The following is a 24,837-nucleotide window of genomic DNA, read 5'->3' as shown; positions in this document are numbered from 1 at the left end:
GGTGCTGGCAAAGGGGATTTGGCAATTTACTGTAGTGCATCCTGTTGCTGTTACAGTACTGTCATTGTGTGTTGGTGATGAAGGGAGTGAGTGCTTAAAGGATGGGGTGCCAATCAAGCAGGCGCTCTCCTGGATGGTGATGAAATAAAAGCAGAAACTTCTGAAGAAACTCAACAGATCTGGCAACATTCGTGGAGAGAAAACCAGGGTTACCACTTTGAGTCCAATATGACTCTTTCTTGGAACTTTGAGCTGAAGTTCAACTCCAACATTGCACTGGAAACATTAACTCCAGTTTCTCTCTCCACAGATGCTGCCAGTACTGTTAAATTTCTCGAATGCTTTCTGTTGTTATTTCTGGTTTCCGGCATCCACAGAACTTGGCTTTTATTTTAATGCAATAAAATAATATTTTTTTGAAATGTCATCACTACCAGAATGTTAGAAACATAGCAACTCTCTTGCACACAGTAGCGTCCCAGAGCTTACCGGAGAGTTAGCGATGGAGATGGAGAGAGATGATCAGCAAGTTGACAGAGCCCATGAACCCAACCTAATCTACAACCTGTGCTGGCAAACAAGAGAACAGAAGGAAAGCTTGAATAAGGCAAACCTATTTGAGGATCCATTAAACTTGTGAAATTGTATAATTTATAACAGCCACAGAGCACATTCTAGAATATCATTTCAATTATGGCACAGCCGATTACTGCAGAATTACTATAAACTGGGGACGTTGCTAATGGAATTCTATTCATTATATAGAGCTTCAGCTCAGAATAGATCATAGCTGCCAGCAAAATACAGATTAAATATCTAAAGAAAGACAGATTTGCATTTACATTGTGCAGTGTATAATTTTGGGACATTACAAAGCACTTTATAGCTAATGCAGTACTTTTCGTTAAACTATTTGTAAAGCAGGGCACGTGACCTCCAATTTGCACACAGTAAAGTCCCACAGATGACCATGTGTTCCATTTTGTGATGTGGGTTAAAAATCAAGCAGTGTCTTGGACTCCTGGGAGAATTCTTCTGCTCCTCTAATAGTTCCAAGGGACCAGGAAAATGTTGCCATTCTAACAGAGCATCCTCAATAACACACTGATGTAACCAATTTGGGTGATATGCTCAAGTCTGTGGAGTGACACTGAAAGCCAAACCCACTTACTATGAGGTTGATGTGCTACTGACTGCACGAGAAACTTTGAGGCCTTTGGAAATGTCATTTGAGTTCAGAGGTGTCCTCTATAGTGGAAGCAAATAGCATTTGATGTTTAACAACCAGAATTCAAATCAGGAATATAATGTACTTTCATAGAATCATAGAATAGAATCCCTAGAGCGTAGAAGCAGGCCATATGGCCAAAGTCCACACCAAACCCTCCAAAGAGCATCCCACCCAGACCCACCCCCTACCCTATCCCTGCATTTCCAACCCTGGACGCTATGGGCAATTTCCCATGGCCAATACACCTAAACTGCGCATCTTTGGACTGTGGGAGAAAACCAGAGCAACTGGCGGAAACCCACACAGACACAGGGAGAATGTGCAAACTCCACACAAATAGCTGCTCGAGCCTGGAATTGAACCAGAATCCCTGGTGCTGTGAGTCAGTATGCTAACCACTGAGCCACAGTGCTGCCCGGTGCTAGCTCAGTGCTAACCACTGAGCCACCGTACTTGCTCAAACTGGCAAGTAAAATTTTGCAATGGATTACTTGGAGCACTTGGGAATAGCAAATCCTAACTAAGTTTGGCCTATACGTGACTCTTGCTCCCCAATAATCTGATGGATTTTTACCTGCCTTCTGAAATGATCAAGCCAGCAACTGCGCATGGCCAATAAATGCGATCACCATTCTTTCTCCAGAATAGTTTCCTAGCTGTTAACCCTGTCCATGCTGCTAAATTCCCTTGCCTGCCACAAGCTTCGAGACTCTTGATATCACATGCCTCCTTAAAAAGTCCAAATGCATAATACCCCTTTATCTATCTAACTGTTCTCTTCTTCAAATATTTCTAAGTTTGCCAAATAAAATTTGCATTTGTCTAGGTTAACCAGCACAAGTGTAAATGCTCACTAATTTTCCTTTCAGAAATGGGTCCTTATGGTCTCTAGTAATTAGCTTTCTCCATCTCTCCCTTCTCATACAACGGTGTGACATGAAGCACTCTCCAGGTCCCGAGCACTTGTGGAATGTTCAACATTCTCACTATTTTCACAGTTATTTTATCTCACCGAAGATCCACATTACAACCAGCAAAACCCCTTCTGGTGCCTTGGAACAGAAGGTGTTTTTAATATCTGAGCTCCAGGGTTTAGGTGTGAATGATCCTATTTATAAATCACCAACAAGACCACCTCTGTAACATATCCATTTTACAGACTGGTAATCTTAATAGCCTTTTCTCACGAGGAAGGTGACTTAATACTCGAATACACGCAGCTCAGTGGCGTGCACTCAATATCAACTAACTCCTACAAAGTCTGTGGAAAAAAATTATACCATGGTCTTTTCTTCATCTGAGGGCCTAGAACTATCTTGTTTCCTTAGCAAAGGATGCTTCCTGCATCTGGCTGACAAGATAGTTGGCAAAACCATTGTGGTCGAGTTCCCAAGGCACTCCCAGGACCCATAAGAAGCTCTCTCATGTTATACCTTCTATTCATGAAGGCAACAGTGCATCCTCACTTTGCACCATTTTGTCAGTACTCAGATGCCAGGCTTGCTCAAACAACTCAGAAACTCAACATAGTCTGGTTCTTAATGAATGTCAGTAGTTTCCCAATTAAGGAACTCAACAAGAAAGGGCTGGTTTACAGGAGCAGGACTGGGCCAGGAGATGAGAGTCTCTGTTGCTGACACTTAGAGGATTATTGGATACTTGAATGCACTTGCTCCTTGAAATGTTCTCTTAAACATTATTACAGAGTTCTCTCTACTGTCAATGCTACAAAGTAATCCACAAAGTCATTCAAAATCTTGTTAAAAATTCAATAACCAGCTCTTAACTCAATTTGTTCCAAAAGTTTGGACTAGAGGCACTTAAATATCTATGTAAAAGACCACAATCTAACTCTATCACTCACAGAAGACCAAGTAGGGGGTCAGGTAAAATCACGTGCTTGGAATGTGACCCTTTCAGGTCGCTGAAATCAATCTGCAGGCTTCTGCTGGCAGGGAAAATGTCTAGTAAAACAGGCCAGAGCTCATGAACCTGTGCAAATTGTGAGCCTATTACATCAATCAGGCTTTCCTACCAGGCTGAACCTGACTGACAGCTGCTAGGAAAGATGAACAGGCTGCCCTGACATTTGGAAGAATGAGCAGCCAGGAATGGGAGAGCTCCTCTCAGCACCAGGTCTCGCTTTTCCCTGCCCATTAATTCTCCCATTCCTTCGAGGGTCCCTCCCGATGCCTCACTTTTGCCAGCTTTCTTTCACCCCTTCTCAAATCAAAGATACAGAAACTGGACCAGCAGCATTTAACTGGCGCCTGGGAGTTCAAACCTGTGGCAGGGAGTGTGTTTCACATATGACATGTCCTTTGTCAACTCTATCAAAATCCAATGTAGGTCAGATTTGACTCTTGTTACAACAGGTACCCCTCATATAGGGCTCCAATTATAGAAAGTCAGAGACCTCTTACTTTATCTCCCTGTACCACACATGCTAATACACTAGCAAAGGAAACAAGGCAATACCTGCAAGCCAAATCAGAAAATTCACTGCAGGTCTATTGGCATCTGGATACAGAAAGGAAAACCAATAATGCAGGTACACGATCCCATATATTGACCCTCTCAGGGACTCGTTCACCTATCAACACATCCTCACTGACCTACATACAGGTCGCCAACACATGAATTTTAAAATTCTCATCATTGCATTTAAATCACCCTGCAGCGCAGCCTCTCCCATTTCTGTAGCTTCCTCTGGTTCTCCAACCTCAGAATACTGCACTCCTCAAACCTTGGCTCCATCCCCTACGTTTTTGTTTACTTCAGCGCAGGTGGCTGTATTCAGCTGTCTGTGGCCTAAGCCTTGGAATTCCCTCCTGAAACCTCTCCATTTGCACAACACTTTCAAACCCAGCTCTTCCTATTATCTCCTTATTAGGTTCAATGTTAATTTTAGTCTGATTATGCTGCTTTGAAGTCCCTTGGGACAGTTTACCAGGTTAAAGGAGTTCTATAAACTCCGGTTGCAGTTCATTCTTTTTGAGCTCTTACAACTGAGAAAAGGGTTCCAGCTGAAACATCCTGGATGCTGGCTGATTAGCTGAGTGATCGGCTTTTATTTCACAGTTCCAGTTTTTTTTTCGCTTTCTACTTTTTCATGGCTGACTGCTGGATTTGACTCACCCGCAGTTCCTGGGGAGCAGCTTAGTGACAAGTGGCAAGCGAAAAGGGAGCTCCTTAAACACTACGCTGCATTGCACTATACCTCAGGGAGCAGGGAAAAACAACACAACCGCAATGGCTCGGTGATCCCTGCAGAGTCTGTAATAAGACACTCTAACACTACAGTCATATCCATCACAGCAGCTTTAACAATCTGTACACACAATTATGTGACTCTCATTTTAGGCGACCTAGTAAACACTGCTCATCAATTTTCCATAATTGCATGTTGCATTATTAATGACCCTATTCATACATTAGTCACATTCTGCATTGCCGCAAATTGTTTTCTTTCTCTTGATGTTCCAGTTGATTGCCATCAAGCTGGTTACTTAATATATATTAAGCTGCTTCAATGTCATTCTGAGTAATGACATCAAATGTGAAATTCCAGCTTCAATCCCCAGCCTGTACTGTAGGCAAGCCTGGGCTAAGGAAGGATAAGACAGTGAAAGAAAATAAAAGCACATAGGATGGCTAGAGAAATAAACGGGGACTTATATTAGAACTTACATTTGCATAGCAGCTTGAACACCGGCCTCAAAGCACTTTACCGCAGTGAACTCAAAAACACAGGTGAACTAACTCCACAGAGGCCAGTATCCTGTCACCAAGTCACCCTTTATTTACACGTGGAGAGTCCTTGACACTGATCCAGTTCCCTCAGAGCCAACTCTCAGAGTGAGCGGAACCTCCGACATTCCTGCTTCTATCTGTCAGCCAGCGGTCCCTGAATGGACCAGATTGACAGCCCCAGTCAGGGAACTCAGACTCTATGAGGTCCACCAGGCTGACCTCATTATAATCACTATCACAGCAACGGACATAGAGCCAAAGCATGAGGTCCTAAAAGAGGCAACCACAAAGAAATGGACTTTGAAAGCAGAGGGATACAGACATATAGAGGGGCTTAGGGTGAGAATTTCACGAGATGAAGCCTAAAGAAGCAGAAGGCGTGACCACCAATACGGAGGCAAAAGATAACTGAAGTATACAACAGAATCAGAAGGCGCGATCATGGAGAGTGCTTTGTAATTGCTTAAGGGGGTTATAAAGATAGGGAGGAACAGGGTCTCAGAGGATACAAATTTAGATGCGGTGTCGGCAGTCAGCAAGAACAGAGGCAATACATGAGTAGGACTTGGTGTGGGGTAAAATACAAGAAACATTGTTTGAAATAAGTGAGGTCAAAAATCACACAACACCAGGTTATAGTCCAACAGGTTTATTTGAAGACACAAGCTTTCAGAGTCTCCCTCCTTCTTCAGGTGTCAATGAGAGAGGTGGCATCAGACACAGAACGTATTAGCAAAAGATCAAAGGGTTATAGAACTGATGTGAATGTATTAAACAAACCTAAGATGGCTGTTAAATCCAACTGATTAAGGATTTAACAGCCATCTTAGGTTTGTTCAATACATTCGCATCAGTTCTATGACCCTTTGATCTTTTGCTTATACATTGTGTCCGATGCCACTTCTCTCACTGACACCTGAAGGATTGAGATTCCGAAAGCTTGTGTTTTCAAATAAACCTGTTGGACTAGAACCTGGTGATGTGTGAATTTTGACCTTGTTCACCCCAGTCCAACACTGGCACCTCCACATGATGAAATACGTGAGGACATTGGGAGGCTGACCTTAGGTGGTTAGCCTGAACACCTTTTGGCGGTTGAGGCTGAAGATGACAATGGCACAGGCAAAGGCTATAGTAGCACTTGGGATAAGGTGCAGTGGAGGGGAAGAATCTGGTTTCTTTTACATCCGATTTCTACCACCTCTCTGCTGACAGCATGGTCTACAGGTTCTGAACTCTGGAATTCCATCTTTAAAAGATCTGCCTGTCCATTGCCTTCACAATGTTCCTCGCACTTCACAAAGCTTTTGGTCATCTGACCCATTGCTTCCTGGTTTGGTTGGATATTGTATGATAATGGTCGTGTGGAGCACCTTAGGATATTTTAACATGTTAAAGACCCTATATAAATATAAATTATTGTTATTACAATTCATCACTGGATGAGAGAGAGTATCAGACTGAGGTAAGCAATGGCACTGAACTTTCAAATAATGATAGTGTGGGGGTTTAATCACACATTGCTCACTTGGTTTCACTGCTGTCGCTTAATGATGTGGTGAGACAAGTCAATGTGCAGTTATCAAACCAGAGGTCATTAAAATCCCTGCTGCAACATGACTTTGGTTCAGTCTTAGCCGATTGTGTTTGAATACAATTCTGCTACTGCTGATGGTCTACAGCATTGCATGGATGCCCAGTTTTGATCTGTTCAAAGTCCGTCCCATTTAACATGGTGACGGTGCCAGCAAAGTGTTCTTATTATGAAGTGATGACTTAGTCTCCACAATGACTACATAGGGGTCACTACCTGCAAGAGGTAGATAGGACAAGGTCAAATACGTTTTTTTTCCCCTCACCAGCTGGTGCCGGCCCATTCTAGCTGCTCAGTCAGTAGTGGTGCTAACTGAGCCACTCTTGATGATGGACGTTGTAGACCCCAACCCAGAGTGCATTCTGGTCCTTCGCCAACCTCCCTGCTTCCTCCAAGCGGAATTCAACATGGAGAAGTACGTGTTCATCAAGAGAGACGGTATTGCAATGAATGGGAGTTAAGGAGCAGTGATATGTAGTCGCCTTAGCTTAGGGTACCAAAGACAATTGTTGAGCATCTTTTTCCTCCTCTCTGATGGAGGTCAACTATTTCATGCTAGTGGGGGGGGGCGGGGGGGGGGGGGTCAAACTAGGGGTGTCTCCATTCTGGCTGAGCTATGTGCCAGATGAACTCACTGAGTCCTCAATGCAGCCCTTTGGGAATGGCCCTTACATTCTTAAGTCAGGCTTTACAGGAAGTTAGTAGCTAATTGGAGTCAGACACCAAATGTTTGTACTAAAGGCCAAGCAGCAAATCTCAGCTCAAACTGTGGCAGAGTGTCAGCTATGTGAACCTTTGACAAATAGCCAGTACACAACATCAGGGCAGGCTATTTAGAGAAAATGCAGATCTTTTTAAAAAAAAAACCCAATTACAACTGACTTAGTTGAATCAGTTTCTCAGTTGAATTGCTGCCAGCGCCTTCCGTTATAGAACGGCTTTCCTTCTTTATGCTGTCCTATTGTCCTTTCAAAATAAAACCTTAGTTTAATTCAGATGTTAGAAGTACCCTTGAAGTAAGAGTTCATTTGTGATGAAGTATGAGCTTCTTTGGGTCAGTCTACCCAAACAATGGAACAGAGATAACAGGAGGTCTTAAAGAACAACAATTAATTGTAGGAATCTTCATTTCTCCTTAAGGTACTAACATTTGCTTGGGTACATTTCCATAAACGGATAGCTTTGGCATGCTTAGAGGTCGCATGAGGCACGACATAAATGCAAAGTCATTACTACTAAACATACTCGCTGTTATTAGGTAAGAAATGTGCCATTTGCACACGGCAAGGTTCTACAAACTGGATCTAGATCATGGCCAGAGAGTGAGTTTTATTGATGCTTTGCGAGAGTCCGGTATTGGTAAGGACATGGACACTCAGCTTACTGTCTCCTTTGAAAGACAGCACCTCTGACAGTGCAGCACTTTCTCAGCAACATTGAGTGAACTTGGCCAGTAGTGGACTAACTTTCAGGATACCTTAAACCTAGCGCAAATGGATGCCTGGAACTCTCTTCCACAAATAGTAGTGGATGCAGAATCAGTTGCTAATTTTAAATCTGAGATAGATACATTTTTGTTAAGCAAAGATATTAATGGATACAGGGAGTTAGGCCACATGCCATCCATGACCTCATTGAAGGGTGAAACAGGCTGGAGGGGCTGAATGGCCTGCTCCTATGTTTGTATATCTGCTTTACTGTCATTTTGCAGCAGGTCCACAGAACATTGCATGCCATTGCATTCCAATTGATGCCATTTTAGAGCTGTACCCCTTTCTCCTTGACACCTACACTTGCAGTTTCCTCTTGTGAACACACTCGCACTCACTGCTTTTCTCCCTCCCTCACTCACTCACTCCTGAGGTCTAGGTTGTATTAAGGTGGAGTGGAGGGGGCGGTCAATAAGGAGGTAAGTGGAAACAGTTTGCACAGTTCTTTCATATTTTAACACTTAAAAACTTATGAATTGAGGAATGTACAAATTGACACTATGTCTCCTTACAGATATAATGGTATCATGATCTGTTTTGATAGTTAAGGTTCTACAGAACCTAAGAACAGCTTTTACATTGGTTGTTATGAGAAAATCTGATTTTCCCACAATTATTCCACTTAAAATTGCATTTTTCAGGAATGCAGCTACACTGTTAAAGAGGATTTATTGTGCTGCACTTGAGCGTCAGCCTGAATTATCCACTGGAGCCTCTCAAGCAAGAGTTGAACCCACAACCTTCTGACTCAGAGACAGCAGTGCTACCTCTGAGCCACAGTGAACACCTTATTTGGAATCCAAGCCAAGGCTTTTGTACAGCATCATGACATCACCTTATCTAAAATGCAGTTGGAAGAGCTGGAAGAAATTTCAAAGCTAGGCAAGCTGTTAACAGAACCAGACCTAACTGTCTTCTGAGTTCGAATAGAGATTAGTAGCCAGACTTTTGGCAGCAAAATATTTCCCTGGCAAATCTTTAAGAATTTGTTCTTGGGCTATAGATGCTGTCAGTAAGGCTATAATTACCAATCCCAAGAATCCTGAGAAGATGGTGATGAGCCTTTTGTTTGAACTGCTACAACAGTACACACCAACTGGGCAGCTAAAAACCAACCATGATGCCTGTACTAGTGCTGGACTAGGAACAGGGGCATGACAGTAGCTCAGTGGTTAGCACTGCTGCCGCACAGCTCCAGGGACAAGGGTTCGAGTCCAGCCTGGAGTGACTGTCCGTGTGGAGTTTGCACTTTCTCCCAGTGTCTATGTGGGTTTCTGTCAGAGGCTCCAGTTTCATCCCACATTTCGAAGATGTGCAGGTTAGGTGAATTGGCAATGGGAAATGCGGCGTTAGGGGATAGGGTGGAGGCCTGGGGGGAAACGGGTAGGATGCTCTTTGGAGGTCATTGCAGACTCGATGGGCTGAATAGCCTCTTTCTGCACTACAGGGATTCTGTGATTCTTGTAACCTGTAAACCAAGGGGAATGGTAGGTTTCCTTTCCTGAACTTGGGTTTTTATAATAACCTGGCAACTTCCCGGTCACTTTTACTCATTAATGTCTTTTTATTCACCAGTTTGAAGCATTGCAATCTTTCCAAAAGTCACACACTGAACTACACTTCATTTTTGTAGTCACTTGTGTAGTCATGAAAAAGAAACCCCAAACCGATAAATTATGAAAAAGCTATAAATATGGCTCATTCACAAACGCAAGTCCAAAAATCACAAAACGTTTGCAATGTTTTAGCACATAGATAATATACTACAACTCCCAGTCCTGAAACAGTGCTATCAGCAGCAAACAGATCCTCACAGTACCGGGTACAGTTTATCTTTCCCTCTGCTCTCATGTCCTGTCTATAATCCTTCCCCTCCTTTTCTGAAGGTGCAGATTTCTTAATGTAGTTCAGTTCCATTGATGTCAGTCAATTGCGGAATATCTCACCCTGTGCCTATTCTCCTGCTATGAGTGAATTATGGCAAACTATTTACCAAGCGGTGGGTTAATCGTGAACAGGAACCCTAGTTGATTTTAACCTTTCCACAGCACATATTCTTTCTATAGGTCATGTCATCACCCATTCCCTCAACCACCTGTCACCTCATGACAGTTAACTTGACACAGACAGAGACTACATAACCCACAAGTTGAAACAATGGGTTTCAACAGACAGGCAGCATGATCAAAAAGAAAATAAAATACAAACTGCTTTGTCCAAAGCTCATAAATGTCTGCCTGAATGAAGTTGCGGTATTTTAGTATTAGGCTTTTACCTATAAATGGAAGAGCTAATGTACACAGACAGCAGCTGCTAGTGCTAATGTTTTTCAATTTGGCCCTACAGAGGAATCTGTGACACATTCTTTTGCCAATTCTGGTCTTGTCTGGCCTTGAGAAGAGAGCCAAAAGATGCACAGTATGCACAATTTCAGTATCTGAATTCGGCAGTGAGACAATTAAATATTGAATAACCATCTCTTCCCAAGTGTCTCAAAAAGCATTTATATTTTTAAAAAAAAGTGCAATATTTGTTTGCGGGAAGGGGAGATGGCTTAGTTATGTACCAGATGTCAGAAAATATTACATCTCAAACTTCATTCTATTTAAAATCTGCCTTCTAATGGAACATTGCACATGTAAACCATATTTCAATTAATTCATGACAATATTGTCGCAACTTTGTCAGATACAACTCCACAGATCATTTGCTTTGAGATGCCCCTTCGTTTAACTACCTTCTATCCAGGTGGCCACACTGATAAAACTGCATGATGAGTCAAATTTCTTCCAGCTGCTATGTGCTGTGACATTGACAATCTGTTTGAGAAGATTTTCTGGTTTAATATTAAAGATCTGAACTCTATGTCACTACCAGAACTGTAAAAGTTACAAACTGCAAAAGAAGCCATTACTGTCTAGATTTTCAATATATCCTCATTCTTTGCAGTGATTGCATACATAGTAATGCCTCAATGTATTCCCGATAGTTTCTTGCAACTTCTACTCAATTACAGACAGTACATTTATCATACACTCAAGCAGAGCACTGGGATAGCCAAGTGTAGAGCACAGGCAACAGTGATATTTTATTTGGTACCTAACACCTTTTATTTGGTACCTATGGAAAGCAGGTATCATTGAAGGCGAGGAGATCTGGTGACCACGAGATATTGGCAATGGGAGCATTTACATTTTCAATTACTGTTAAATGCAAAAATGATAGTATGGAATCTTGTACACACACAAGGCATTCCTGCTTTTTACTGAGAAATCACAATCAAGCCATCAAGGCTGCAATCTGGGTCACTTCTCTGAAAGTCCAGTTGCAATTAAAAAAAAAACTCATACCAAGATTTACATGGACAATATCAAAACTGACAGGCTATGACAATCAACAAGGACCAAACAGCCCCAGGCATTTTGTCTGCTAGCAAGAGGGGCAGGGTAAATCGACAGAGGTGTACTATTATAGGTAAAGATTCACTTAATGGGGTGCCCACCACCAGAGGGTCATAAATATAAAACAGTCTCTGATAAATCCAAGAAAACAATCCAAGGGGATTTTCTTTGCTTAGAGAGTGGAACTTGATAGTACAAGAACTGAACAGGATTTAAGGCAGAGCGGAATAGGAAACTCCTGTAAAGTATAAACATTGGCGCTGATGGCCTGTTTCTGTGCTGTACATACAATATAATTAAGTATCTCAACAAGCTGCGCACTGAACAAATTGCAGGTACTTTGACATGTAGTGACTTATGTAGCTAAAGGCTTTTCTCCAATTTAGAACTTGAAGCTTTAGATCCAGTCTATCCTTTTCCAGCACAATTTTAAACCTAACAGAATTATGGTCACTGGCCCTAAAGTGCTCCCCTGCTGATACCTCAGTCACTTGCCCTGCCTTATTTCCCAAGAGTAGAACAAGTTTTGCACCTTCTCTAGTAGGTACATGCACATACTGAATCAGAAAATTTTCTTGTATGCCTTTAAATTCCTCTCCATCCAAGCCTTTAATACTATGGCAGTTCCAGTCTATGTCTGGAAAGTTAAAATCCCCTACCATAACCACCCTATTATTCCTACAGATAACTGAGATCTCCTTACAAAATTATTGCTCAATTTCCTGCTGACTATTGGGAGGTTGGGGTGGGGGGAGAAGGTCTGTAGTACAATCCCAATAAGGTGATCATCCCTTTCTTATTTCTCTGTTCCACCCAAATAATTTCCCTGGATGTATTCTCAAGAATATCCTAAGTACAGCCATAATGTTATTCCTAATCAAAAACACCACTCCCCCTCCTCTCTTGTCCCGCCTTTCTATCCTTCCCGTGGTACCTATACCCTAGAATATTAAGCTGCCAGTCCTGTCCATCCCTGAGCCATGTCTCTGTAATTGCTTTGATATCCCAGGTGTATGATCCTAACCATGCCCTGAGTCCATCTGCCTTTCCTGCGAGGCCTCTTGAATTGAAATAAATGCAGTTTAATTTATCAGTCCTACCTCGTTCTCTGCTTCGTTTCTGCCTGCCCTGACTAGTTGATTTGCTCTTTTTCCTAACTGTACTCTTTCCTCACTTTCTCCCTGGGTCCTCCCCTTGTCCTTACTAGTTTAAATCCTCTCAAGCAGCTCCAGCAAATTTCCTAGAGAAATTAAGGTTCTGGTCAAGATACCTTGGGAAGTTCTGAGGAAGGGTCACTCAATTTGAAACGTAAACTCTGACTTCTATCCACAGATGCTGCTAGATCTGATCTTTTCCTACAATTTTGGTTTTTGCTTCTGGAGGAGAGGCACCTCATTTCTCAATTAGGCACTTTCCAGCCTTCTGGGCTCAGCAAGGAGTTCAAAAATATCAGTGCATAATCCATTATTTCCTCTGCTTTGCATTTTTTGGTTTTTCCTCATGTCCTCTTACTTTGTTTTCCACTTGCTCCAAGCACCATCTCGTGTTTCTCAGTTTCTTTTCCATGTCTATGTCCTTTCTCTTTAGTCCTTCTGTCATTCAATCCTCTCTGCCTTCCTTGTCCCACCCATCCCTTGCTCAGAACTTATTCCATCTCTAAAGTTTCCTAGCCCTAATGAAGGTCCTTGAGCTGAAACGTTAACTTGGTTTCTCTCTTCACTGATGGTGCTGAACCTGCTGAATAGTTCCAGCATTTCCCTTTTTTTTGTTGTTAATCAAGATTGGGGAGGGAAGTTTGGGGAGGAAACTAGAATAACATAGGGATGAGGTGGAATAGTGGTAATACCATTGTACAAGTAATCCAGAGCCCAGGCTAATGCTCTGGGGACATTGGTTTGAATCCCAACAATGGCAGATGGTCAAATTTGAATTCAGTAAAACTTTGGATTAAAAGCTAGGCTAATGGCAACCATGTAACCACTGTTTATTATTGTTCAAACCCATCTGGTTTACCAATGGCCCTTAGGGAGGGAAATCTGCTGTCCTTAAATGGTCTGGCCTAATGTGACTCCAGACCCACAACAACGTGGTTGGCTCTTCACTGCCCTTTGAAATGGCCAAGCAAATTACTTTTTTTTCTTTTTTAAAAGTCATTGCATGTGGTCATCTCAGGCTAAGCCAGCATTTATTGCCCATCCTAATTGCCCAGAAGGCAGTTATGATACAAACCAAACTTCTGGAGTCACATGTCAGCCAGATTAGGTAAGGATGACAGATCTCCTTCACTAAAGGACATTAGTGAACCTGATAAACTAATCAGCAATGGTTTCACGGTCATCGTTAAACTCTTAATTTCCAGATTATCATTGAATTCAAATTCCACCATCTACCACAGTGGAATTCAAATCCAGTTTCCCAGAACATTACCTGGGTCTCGGGATTAATAGTCTAGCGATAATACCACTAGGCCATCACCTACCCATAGGGTAGCAAGGGTAATTAAGGATGGACAATAACGCTCTCAGATAGTGATGTCCACATCCTGTGAATGAATAAAAACAGAACTCTCCTTTCCAACAGGTGACCATTATAAAGATTCCTTAACACCAAAACAAGTCAGACAGAAAAATCCCTTCCAGTTTAATTTCTCAACTAAAGAACTGCACTTGTAAAACTGTCAAAGTAAGCAGTGACCTTGTATGGAACCCCAACTTTCTGATCATAAAGGTACAAATGCTGTTGACTGTACAGTGCCATTGGAAAGAGAACAGAGGTGCCAAGTGAGAACAAAAGGATACAACTTCTGAATGAGGTCGTAGGCGTGTTTGTAGTTCTGTGTGAGGAAGCAGAGGGACACGGTGGCGACAGGGTTGTGACACCAGGAACGATACAAGCCACAGAACAGGTTGCAGCTTTCCTGTAGGCAACAGAATGCAAGGAAACAATATTTAAAAACCAGCAACTCAAAATAAGTCAACCCCTCAAGCACTGGCTTCAAACTGTGGTGCTCAGCATACTCATTTCGAACCGAAAGCCCTCGGAATACAGGACAAGCCTGTCCCATTAAGTCAGACAACACAGCACCATCTGTTATAAAAATAGATTACTGAGTGGAGATGGTCATTTTACACCGGAGGAAAAACTTTATCCTTGCAGATAAATCAAACTGGTCATCATTTGACGGATAATGATGTTCATTCACACCAATGTCCCCAACTTGCCTCTGTCTGCTGAGCAGCTTGATGTACTGTATGGTTTCCAAGTCACCAGCACAGCCGAGAGCTGACATTGGCAATATTCATTTCAGAACCATGTGGTCTACGTGCCAAGCATCTCTCTATCACTGTGTATGGAAGTCTGACTCTTGCACTCTGTCCGTGGTATCATGATGGAACCATCAAAACCATTCTCACTTTGATGGTTTGCAGCCAGAACCTGATATCCATGACAGTTTGAAGAATACAACCTAATTCCAGAATTTTCCAATCTATTCAGCCCATGTGCATTAGCTACCATCCTCTGCTGCCTCTCCATTTTCAGGCTATCTTAGTGAGACAGCCTGCCTGTCCTTGAAGAGGTTTCTCTTTGGACGTGAAACCAGAGAAGCTTGGAATCTCTTCATTAGCATACTGAAGGCAAACAGGAGACCTGATTGGGATGCTGAAAATTGTGAGGGAATTTCAGTGAAACTGAGAAAACAGTTATTTTCATTGAAATTGGCAACCGAAGGGCATAAATTTACAATCAAAGAGCGAAGGAGAAGATCGGGTAGGTAATTCATTTGTATGTTTTAGTCCAGAGATTTGTTAGAACACGAAGCCGTCGGGGCATAACTGATTTTAAAAGGCAAGAGGATAAATACTTGAGAAAGAATGATTTAAGGGGATATGAGAAAAGGGATTAAGTGGGTAATCCAGTCAGACAGGTGGTATAAATCTAACGTTAGAGCAATCCTCAGCATGTAAAATGGTGGGACACATTTTTGCATCTTTTGAGTATGTAGCATGTCCATCAGGTAATGGTGCCAATTTCAATACATGCCTGATACCCATTTCCACAAATATAAATCAGATAGGATACAAAATAGACAGTGGATCTGTTACAGCCCAACAGTGAGAGTGAAAATGCACCCAACAGTGAGGGGGTCAGCTCTGATATGCAGAAATGGATAGAGCACAAGACAAATCGAGTCTCTTGGGGATGTGCAGAAGGGTCAGAGTCTCAGCAGCTGTGAGTGGAGGCAATGGCTGTCAGGCACCTTGGAATTAGCAGACAAGGAAAGGAAAATTCAGCATGGGATAAGGCATCAAGGTCTAACGTAGGACACAGCCCAACATGCAGTCAGCAGGGTGAATGGTGCGATGAGGAAAGAGAAATAGGAACTAACAATTGCAGCATCACCACTGATCTCAGACTTGAGGTTAGATGACACCACCAACACGATGAATTGAGGTCACAGCTTGGAATCCTGCAATGGACCAGCATGACTAAAAAAAGTGTTTGTATAAAGCAGGTGATGAAGGCAACAAGGACGTGGAACTCTTTGGCTTCACTGTATCGCACAAACCAAATCCCACCCATTAGTGTCAACTGCATTGATACCGAGACACAAGCCTCACCGTTGTGCGCAGGTCCTTCAGCTGGTTCCGTAGCTGGAAGAGTTCTGTCGACGTCAGGAGAATGGAGTTGAGGGTTTGGACCATGGTGGAAGCAAACTTGAGGTCTTCTTCGCGAAGGAGGATTTCGGCCATCGAATGAAAGATATTCTCGGCATTTAATAGAAGGCACAACTGCCTAGAAATGAGGGAAATGTAAAAAGACAGTTACCAGTACAGACTGGATTAAAGCATACAACCCATATAACAACTTGCATTAACAAAGCACTTTTATTACAATACATTATTCCAAGCCACCACAAAAGGAGTGATATCAGGTCAAACATAACACTGAATCATATGAGATCTAAGCAGAGATGACTCAGTAAAGGTTTAGTCAAAAAAGCAGGGATTGAAGTCCGAGCAAGAGATGGAGAGCGTCAAGGAGGGGATTTCTAGATCCTAAGCAGCTGAAGACCTGCTGGGCAAAGGATAGCAGGAATGCATAAAAGCAGCCAGAATTAGGACAGTGCAGCTATTTGAGGTATTTGGAACATTGTGAGCTGTTTTGGGTCCTGTATCTAAAGGTGGTGGTGCTGGCCTTGGAGGAAGTTTACAGAATGATCCTGGGGCGTGAAGGGCTTGAGGAACAGTTGAGGACTCTGGGTCTGTAATCGATGGGGTTTAGAAAGACAATGGGGGATGTGATTGAAACTCTCAGAATATTGAGAGGCCTGGATAGAGTGGACGTGGAAATGTTACCTTTAGTAGGAGAGATCAAGACTTGATGGCATAGCCTCAAAGTGAAGGGACAATCCTTTAGAAGTGAGATAAGGAGGAATTTCTTCAGTCAGAGGGTGGTGACTGTGTGGAACTCATTGATATTGAAGGCTGTGGAATGTGGAAGATCACAACCAACTGTACATTGCAATAATCAAGTCGAGAGATAACAAAGGTGGAGCAGATTTGATGGGCTGAATGGCCTAATTCTGCTCCTATATCTTATGGTCTTATGTTTGTGGGGCTGGAGGAAGTTAGAGGTAAGAAGGAGCAGGGATTTTGTAAACATCTGTAGTATCAATTGATTTGCAGAATAAATAGCATATGCCCTGGTGGACAGAGTACTGCACTTGCAAATTCCAACACCCACTACACCCTCGTGCCCCCTCACCTACTTACTGCTGTCTTAGCAGCAAAATCAAAGTGCAATACACAGAGTGCTCTGTATTTATTATAAATTGAATCTATTAACTGGAATACAGCGTTCCCAGAATCCTGAGATACCTAGCTGTACCTGCAATAAGTTACACATTGAAATGCTTCGACAAGAATATTCATGAATTTAAGCAATTTTGCCAAAATATTACAAAATTCAGTTCAGGAGAAACGAAAAGAATGTGAATCTTGAGAGTCTGTTGCCAGGTTCATCACTTTTGCACTGTGCTAGAACAACCTCTTCTTTTGGAGTATAGCTCCACACTACCAACACAGCTCTCAGTCCCATTAGCCAGGAATATTGATAACACAATCCACATCGTTCATAGGGCCAGAAGGAAAGGGAAGCTGGAGATTTGATGGGATGGAGGAGAGTGTGAGTGGGGTGGAGGGTGTGCTCGAGGGTGAGGGGGGTAGGGGGGGGGGGGGGGGGGGGAGGAGAAGGTTTCCAGATAGTCAGTGGGGTTTGGCATGCGGGGAGGGGGCAGATGTTTGCCAGAGGGTGTGTGTGATGGGTGTGTGTAACAGAGCGTTGGGACAGTGGGGTATGTCACAGCAAATGAGTGTTGTGGAATGGGGCAAGTGGCAGAGGTCACCTGATGTTCTTACACTGCAGATTACACTTGCATACTGGTCTCCATATGCAAGCCTACCAATGGACACTTATTGAAACAGTACCAACAGTCTCAGCAGAGACCGACTGGAAGCACTTTTACAATAAATGCAGCTCCATCACTGCCATTTTTATCCCGCGATAGGGCACATTCATGTGTAGATTTGGCCAAAACACAGCTTACGGTATTGGATAGATTTCCACAAGCCAGGCTCATTAGGTTGGCAATGGCAAAGGCATGTGGTCAGCCAATACAGCAGTCTGTTCAACTGAGCCTCACTTCATTTCTCAAAGCACATATTGCTGTGAGGTGATGGATTCATTTCAATTCCCTTCAGTGTTGAATTATCATGGGAGCTGCTGGTGAAGATACATCCCAAAGGGATTTATTTTGTTATGGTGCTGTTGCTTCTCCTGCTGATTCTTTGATCAGAAGGATAAAATCCTGCCAAAACTATGTAGGGCATCAAGGAAGCACCCGATCTATTGCAGAACAGCTAAAATCAAGAATAGGTGATACATTCACCCAGCCAACGTTCAAAATGAAGTCTAAAAATAAGGTTAAACTTTAAGTAATTAAAATGGGTATTTGTATGGAGCTTAGTCAGAGACAGACAATTTATCACCTGTCTGATGTCGAACAGCATTAATCAGGTAATCACTCAAGTTCATTCACTGAACACTAAACTTTCACAACCCCATTCAAGCAGTAACATCTTTTTAATCAAATACAGTTCTGCTGCCATCAGTCCCAATTTGGAAGCAATTTTCTAACCCCACAGGCACCTTCTTCCCAACTAAATACAGCACAAAACATGACTGAGCTGTAAGGAAAAACACTCACAATTAGATTGTGCCTTCGGTGATCTAATAGAGGTCTTTAAAAATGAAAAGTTTTAATCAGGTAGACACAGAAAAGATCTTCCCACCTTTGGAAGTCATGCATTTCAGATTCCATCATTATAAAATAATCTCTGATGAATTCCAATAAAGATTTAAGGAGATGCTTCTTTACCCAAAAGTCAGAATGTGGGACTCGATACCACACAAAGCAGTTGAGAACTTTGCAGTATTTAAAAGGAAATGAGAGGGTGAAAGAAAGGGAAGGACAGACAAGGAATAAGATGAAGTAGGCTGGGAGGAGGCTTGTGTTAAGCATAAACACTGGCAGTCTAGTTGAGTGAATGGTCCGTGCTGTAAATTCTAGGTATCAAAAGGACCGAAGAACTTAGCACTTCTAAGTAGTTCCTTCTAGACTGCAAAAGCAGCACCCATTTTGCATCCAATTATCTACAAATATTAAACTGATCAGCAGCATCTTGACTGATATTGGCAGAGATGCCAGGAAAACCACCTGCTCTTTCAATGGTTCTGAGAAGTCCTTTAACATTTATCCAATAGCAACTGAATGCAATCAGGAAAATAAAAGGTGAGGCATTGGAACAGTTATTTGGGAGCAGATGACCAGAAGCTTGCTCAGAGATGTTTATAACGTAAGAACATAAGAACTAGAAGCAGGAGTAGGCCATCTGGCCCCGCAAGCCTGCCCCGCCATTTAATAAGATCATGGCTGATCTTTTTGAGACTCAGCTCCACTTACCTGCCCACTTATAAGGAACTTCTCAAATGTACAGAGTAAAGGATGAAGGGGTAGTTGTGCTCAGAGAAGGAACTCCAAAGTGTAATGCATAAGCAGCTCCAGGCATGGTCACAGATTGTTCTATGGAAGTGTGCAGAAGAATGCACAACAGGCTAAAGAAATGCCAAGTTTTGGGCAAGGCTTGTGGAGATCTAGGGCTGAAGGTAGATCGACAGGTAGGGTGCAGTAAGGTTGTGATGGGTTTTGAACACAAGGACAAGAACAAGAACTGAAAATTGGACAAGCTGGATACTGGGAGCCAATGTGGGTGACCAGGGATAGAAGTAACGACTGGGCAGGACTTGTTGTAAGGGAATTTTGTATGAGCTCAGATTTACAGAGAATAGGTGATGAGAAACTGCTTGAATGAAATGTGCATTAGTTGAGATTGGGGCATGACAATCATACGAATGTGGTTGAATGAGGATGGGTGGTGGTAGAGAGGCAGACATAGATGGTCTTTGATTCAGAAAGGAACGTGTGGTTGGAACCTGAGCTCAGACACAAATAAGACCCCGGAGATTATCAATGATCTGGTCAAAGCTGAAACAGAATACAATGAGGGGGCATGGAATGGACTGTCACATACAAGATTTTTGGCTGGGGTCAACTATAGTGACTTCAAACTTCCCAGCATTTAATTACTGGAAGTTGTCGCTCAGCATGTTTGACAAGTGGCCTGGTGTTAGAGACAGTGGAAAGGCCAACTTGGCTTCAGCTCAACGTCTCGTGCCCAGGAAGGGCACTGTGAGCAAGACAGTCCTCCTTTAGCACCAAATAAAACACTATGGTAGATGGCGTGTGTCTGTAACTGTCTTTCTCCATTGGGGAAAAGGAGGAGAGGATCCATATTTACTTTGTGTAGAGCAGTTGACGCAAGCAGACTGACTGTGTAGGACCAGTCACTCCGCCATTTTGTGGGAATCCTTCAGCTTCAAGAAGCTAGTTTGGAAAAACACTGCACACCACTGTTTACTTTTACAAGGGCTATAGAAGTAGCTTCCATAAAAGCACAAGGAATTGCTCGATAGTAAAAGAACCTGGTTAATTTAGTTTGCCTTCAACCTTCTTGACAGTCGCAAACTGTAATAACAGATTTGTTGGCTACTCATAGTAATAAGTCTATTATTCTAGAACCTTGGTGAGTTGAGGAGAATCCCAGTTATGCAAAACTTTGGGAACTATAGGTTTCAGACTTACCTGATCCTCTCAAGCAAGCCTCATGTACTGCGTGCAAGGTATCAAATTTTACACATGTTGCATCTGAAAATATTACTCAGAGAAATCTAATCTTCACTTGAATGAATCAATACCATTTTTTCCCAGATTGATCAATCGCTCACTGAATTACTGTTTTCTTAAAGTTATCCCTTTTAAATACAGGCCACATCTGGCATCAATACAAATGCAGTCACATACTGCTCTTGGACTAATTAATGCTGGTTACAACCCACTGTAATTTTCACCCAAATGGGCACTCTCTTTTATATATTTCTGACAAAAAGCAGTATAAAAAACACTTCCCAGGAAGCTGTCAATGATCACCTAGTGGATTGTGAACTCATGTGGGAAAAGACACCAATACCCCTGCTGAGTAAATAGGTGCATCTTCATTTTCTTCTAGTTTAGAATCTCTCAAATAAACAGAGAGGTCCATAGCTCAGTGAAATGAAATGCAGTCTTTTCTTACAGTCAGTGAAGATGTAGCCCAAACTCTGTGCTAACACAGCTGCAGAGGCACATCAGATGACTCAAGTCGCATTCAGTGATTTGCCATTTTGTTTATCAGCTAAGAAACCCCTCATAGTTCTTATCGCTTGTGTGCTGACACACCATGGTTCAATACTGATGCAAACCCTTCCTTCTTAGGCAGATCCTCAGGATCAAGGATGACTTTCTTCCATTCCACTGGTTTAGTCTTGAGGTAACTATACAGTCCACTTCTGGATATACATACCCTGCCCCAGCTGAGGCGGATAGTCCTTACTGAAGTGCATGGCAGGATCCTTTGGTTTCCACATGCTTCTCTTTCACGGTTTGCACTCAGCCTCTATGTGGGTCTGTTGGAGACACTCATAATGGTTGCCTCCTTCACGGATAGCGTCACACAGCATGGAAACAGACCCTTCGGCCCAACCTGTCCGTGCCAACCAGATTTCTTAAACTGAACTAGTCCCGTTTGCCTGTGTTTGACCCATAAAGCTTTTCTAACCATGTACCTGTCTAAAAGTCTTTTCAATGTTTCTTCTCCAAATCGGGACATCTTGAGCGAGAGATTCATGATTGATAGGATACTGTATTTCCGTGGGAGGCTTTGGAGGACATTCTTGAGGCGTTTCTTCTCCTCTCCCAGTAGCCAGTTGTTGCGAAGAAGCTTGGAGCAGAGTGCTCATTTTGGAGGTCTTGCGTCAGACTTGAAGGCCACACGGCCTGCCCAAAGCAGCTGACTGACTGTTTAGGATGTCTGCCTGAAAGAGGACACTGATTTTGGAGCGCCTACCCTACTAATGGGCTTGCAGGGTTTTGGATAGGCACCATTGGTGATATTTCTCAAGGAGTTTGTTATGTTTGCTCTATATTGCCCTTAGCTCTGATGAGTGCAGGAGGGCTGATATCACCGCTGCTCTTTAGACTCTGACGTTGGTGGCAGGATTAAGGTCTTTGCTTCCAGTGTACCAGCACAGCCCTTGGGTTTCTGAGGGACAGAGTATTTGATGTACAAGGGCTGTGCTGGTACACTGGAAATAAAGTTGGAATTGCTGGTGTCTGCCTTAGCTAAGAGGAAGCTCCCAAAATCTGGGAAGTGCTTGTCATGAATTTCAATAGCGAGAGGGACAGTACTGTATGGTGAGATCAAACTAGGAGAGGATTTTTGCCTTGACATCAAACTAGGCCTCGCAATACAGAGTGCATGGCTACCCCAGCTCCAATCTTGTGAGGTCACACCATGAGTTAGTTTCACAAGGCACAAATGGAGGGAGTAAGAGGGCAAAGCTGCCTTTAAACCATACATCGGGCTGCCTTCTTTAAACACACAGTTGCAAAGTTAGTGGAGAGACAAGACTGCCATTTCCAACTCGTCTTTGAGTTTCTCTGTCCCGTAACACCGGGGCTGCAGGCTCCAGGTCTCTCAGCAGTGACTGACACTGAACCTGGGCCTATGGCATTCCTCTAAATGTGTTTGAGCTTTTCAGTGAATCCCAAGAGATTGCACCTCGTGTTTTGCACAGAATTCTCGGATACAGTGACTGTGTCATCTCAATAAATGGTAGGTTTCAGAAACAGTTCTAACGCATATAGTCTGTTCAAGATAAGAAAGTATGAATTATCACGAGCGATGGAGAGAATTTGCTCCCCAGCACCAAGCTGACACTGTGATTGTAATTTCAGCAAACTGCTGTTGCCCGGGGCTCAATAAATCATACTGAGCCATGAATGACTTGTCTGTAGGAGGCTGAGATGCCATCCCTTCCTGCACGGAGACACTGGCAAGCACTGAGCTGGAAGAGCTGTTGCCTGGCAACCAGGCTGTGGCTGATGAGTGCCGCTCTGTATCCCAGAATAAGGAGATAGTTGAGAGTTGTTGGGGGGGGGGGGGGGAGAGGTGATGAATGGTTTCCTACTCAGCAAACAGAAACACCAAGGGGAGAGCTCAGAGCTGAACTTGGCAGGCAGTGGGGGTGGGGTGACGCCACAAACGAAATGCATAATATTAAACACCAACCAAGAATTTTCAGCTGTTATTCTCCCGATTGAAGCGTATGAAGATGCACCAAGTGAGCAAACATGCAGAGGAGAGATAAGATACATCTGCTGATTTCAATTTGTTCAAGTTAACGACTCTCTTCTTTGCCTGCGCTTACCGCACAAAAGGGAATTTCTCTTGGGCTATATGCTAATTTTAAGTAGGACAATAGATGCAGTGCTACAATTTCGCTCAGCACCTCTGGATGAGAGAAGAATAAAATCAAGCAGGGTTTGCCCACCTTCAGGGGTACATGAACACAGCTGGGTGGGGGGAACTGAGCTGAGCTCTGGATGATTTGTCAATGGGCTGCCTGAACAGATTCGGTCAACCTTGTCAGAACAGGGGGAGAAAGCCCATCATCATCTCTATCGATAACGTGATTGTTCCTAACATCAGTTTCGCTGCAAAATTACTCCGAATGCTCCCATCAGATGTTATAGAAAACAGGAGAAAGGGGAGAGGTAAGTGACAGTACAGGACAGAACAGAACAGATGGGAGGGGACAGCTGAGTGACAATACAGCAGGAGGGGGGAGGACTTCAGTGTAGGACAGAGAGTGGATTTACAGTAATGCAGAGGAGGGGAGGATACTAGTGTAGGAGAGGAGGAAGGAAGAATTTGAATGACAGCAATGGGGAAGACAGGAATGCTCCAACAACAGCAAGATGCCAGTGTGGGAGGACAAAGGGAAGGGGATGAAGAAAGGGTAAGGAGAGTTGAAACGGGGTGAGCATGAGTAATTAGCCCCAGTGAAGGAGAGGAGAGGGAAGATCTCTAGTGTAGGAGAAGTCAGGTAGGGAGAATGGAGGGGAGACCTGCAGTGAAGGAGAGGAAAGCTATAATGTGGGAGGGAGGGAATGGTGAACAACATTGATCTCAAGCAGATACACAATAGAAAACTGTCAGTTTGTTTCGCTCAAGATGAATTTATATTCCTATAATTTTATTCACAAAATGTTGGTTGAGGTCAGGGCAGGACTGGGACTTGACTATCCTCACAACGTTCAGGAAGAACGGAGTAACAGAAGTGGATGGAGGGACGGCTTTGTGAATCAAAGTGTTCATTTTAACGAATGGTTTGCTATTGGGAGCCAGTGTAAAGCCAAATAATTTTGTTGGAATTGAGGAATGTGAACAGAACCACTGGGGAAGAGTCGTACAAGCCACTGAATTGTGGAAAAGAAGCAGAGGATGAGATATGGAAAAAAAAATGACATGGCTAGGGCAACAGTGGTGACAAAGAAATGCAGAGGTTTCTATCTTGTGCGCAGGGATGTTTTCTGGGTCAGAATGGTTTAAATACAAGGAAGCTGCTAGCGCTGAATCCAGCTCTATAAATGAAATGTGGCAAAGGAATGGTCAAGGAGCATCTGAGAAACAGCAATCTGACCAGTACTAGGCTCAATACAAAAACTGAAAAGATGATTGGGCGAGCAAAGATTAAAATAAACTTGACTGGAAAAAAAGCCAATTTCATCAGCACAAGAGAATCAGTCCAATAAACTGGCAACAAAAAGTGACAGATAAGACAGTGCACAAACAATAAGATTGATTCAAA

At 43.0% G+C, this 24,837-nt stretch overlaps 2 protein-coding genes across 3 annotated transcripts in view; both read right to left on the bottom strand.

Moving 5' to 3' along the window:
* LOC109911204 (protein MTSS 2-like) overlaps positions 1 to 24,837 on the bottom strand; it is a 1,013,245-nt gene that overhangs the window by 263,779 nt on the left and 724,629 nt on the right. The window lies entirely within an intron of this gene.
* vac14 (vac14 homolog (S. cerevisiae)) overlaps positions 1 to 24,837 on the bottom strand; it is a 308,745-nt gene that overhangs the window by 65,165 nt on the left and 218,743 nt on the right. For both annotated transcript variants that reach the window (XM_048605640.1, XM_048605641.1), the window contains exons 15-16: positions 16,089 to 16,263; positions 14,268 to 14,386 (exon numbers count right to left, since the gene is read on the bottom strand). In XM_048605640.1, the coding sequence (XP_048461597.1) occupies positions 14,268 to 14,386; positions 16,089 to 16,263 (294 nt within the window). The remainder of the gene's footprint in view (positions 1 to 14,267; positions 14,387 to 16,088; positions 16,264 to 24,837) is intronic.

Source organism: Rhincodon typus, chromosome 15, assembly GCF_021869965.1.
Source record: "Rhincodon typus isolate 14 chromosome 15, sRhiTyp1.1, whole genome shotgun sequence".
In the NCBI taxonomy this organism is placed as follows: domain Eukaryota; kingdom Metazoa; phylum Chordata; class Chondrichthyes; order Orectolobiformes; family Rhincodontidae; genus Rhincodon; species Rhincodon typus.
Note: the sequence above shows the minus strand (reverse complement) of the source record. Positions and strands in the feature narration are given on the sequence as shown.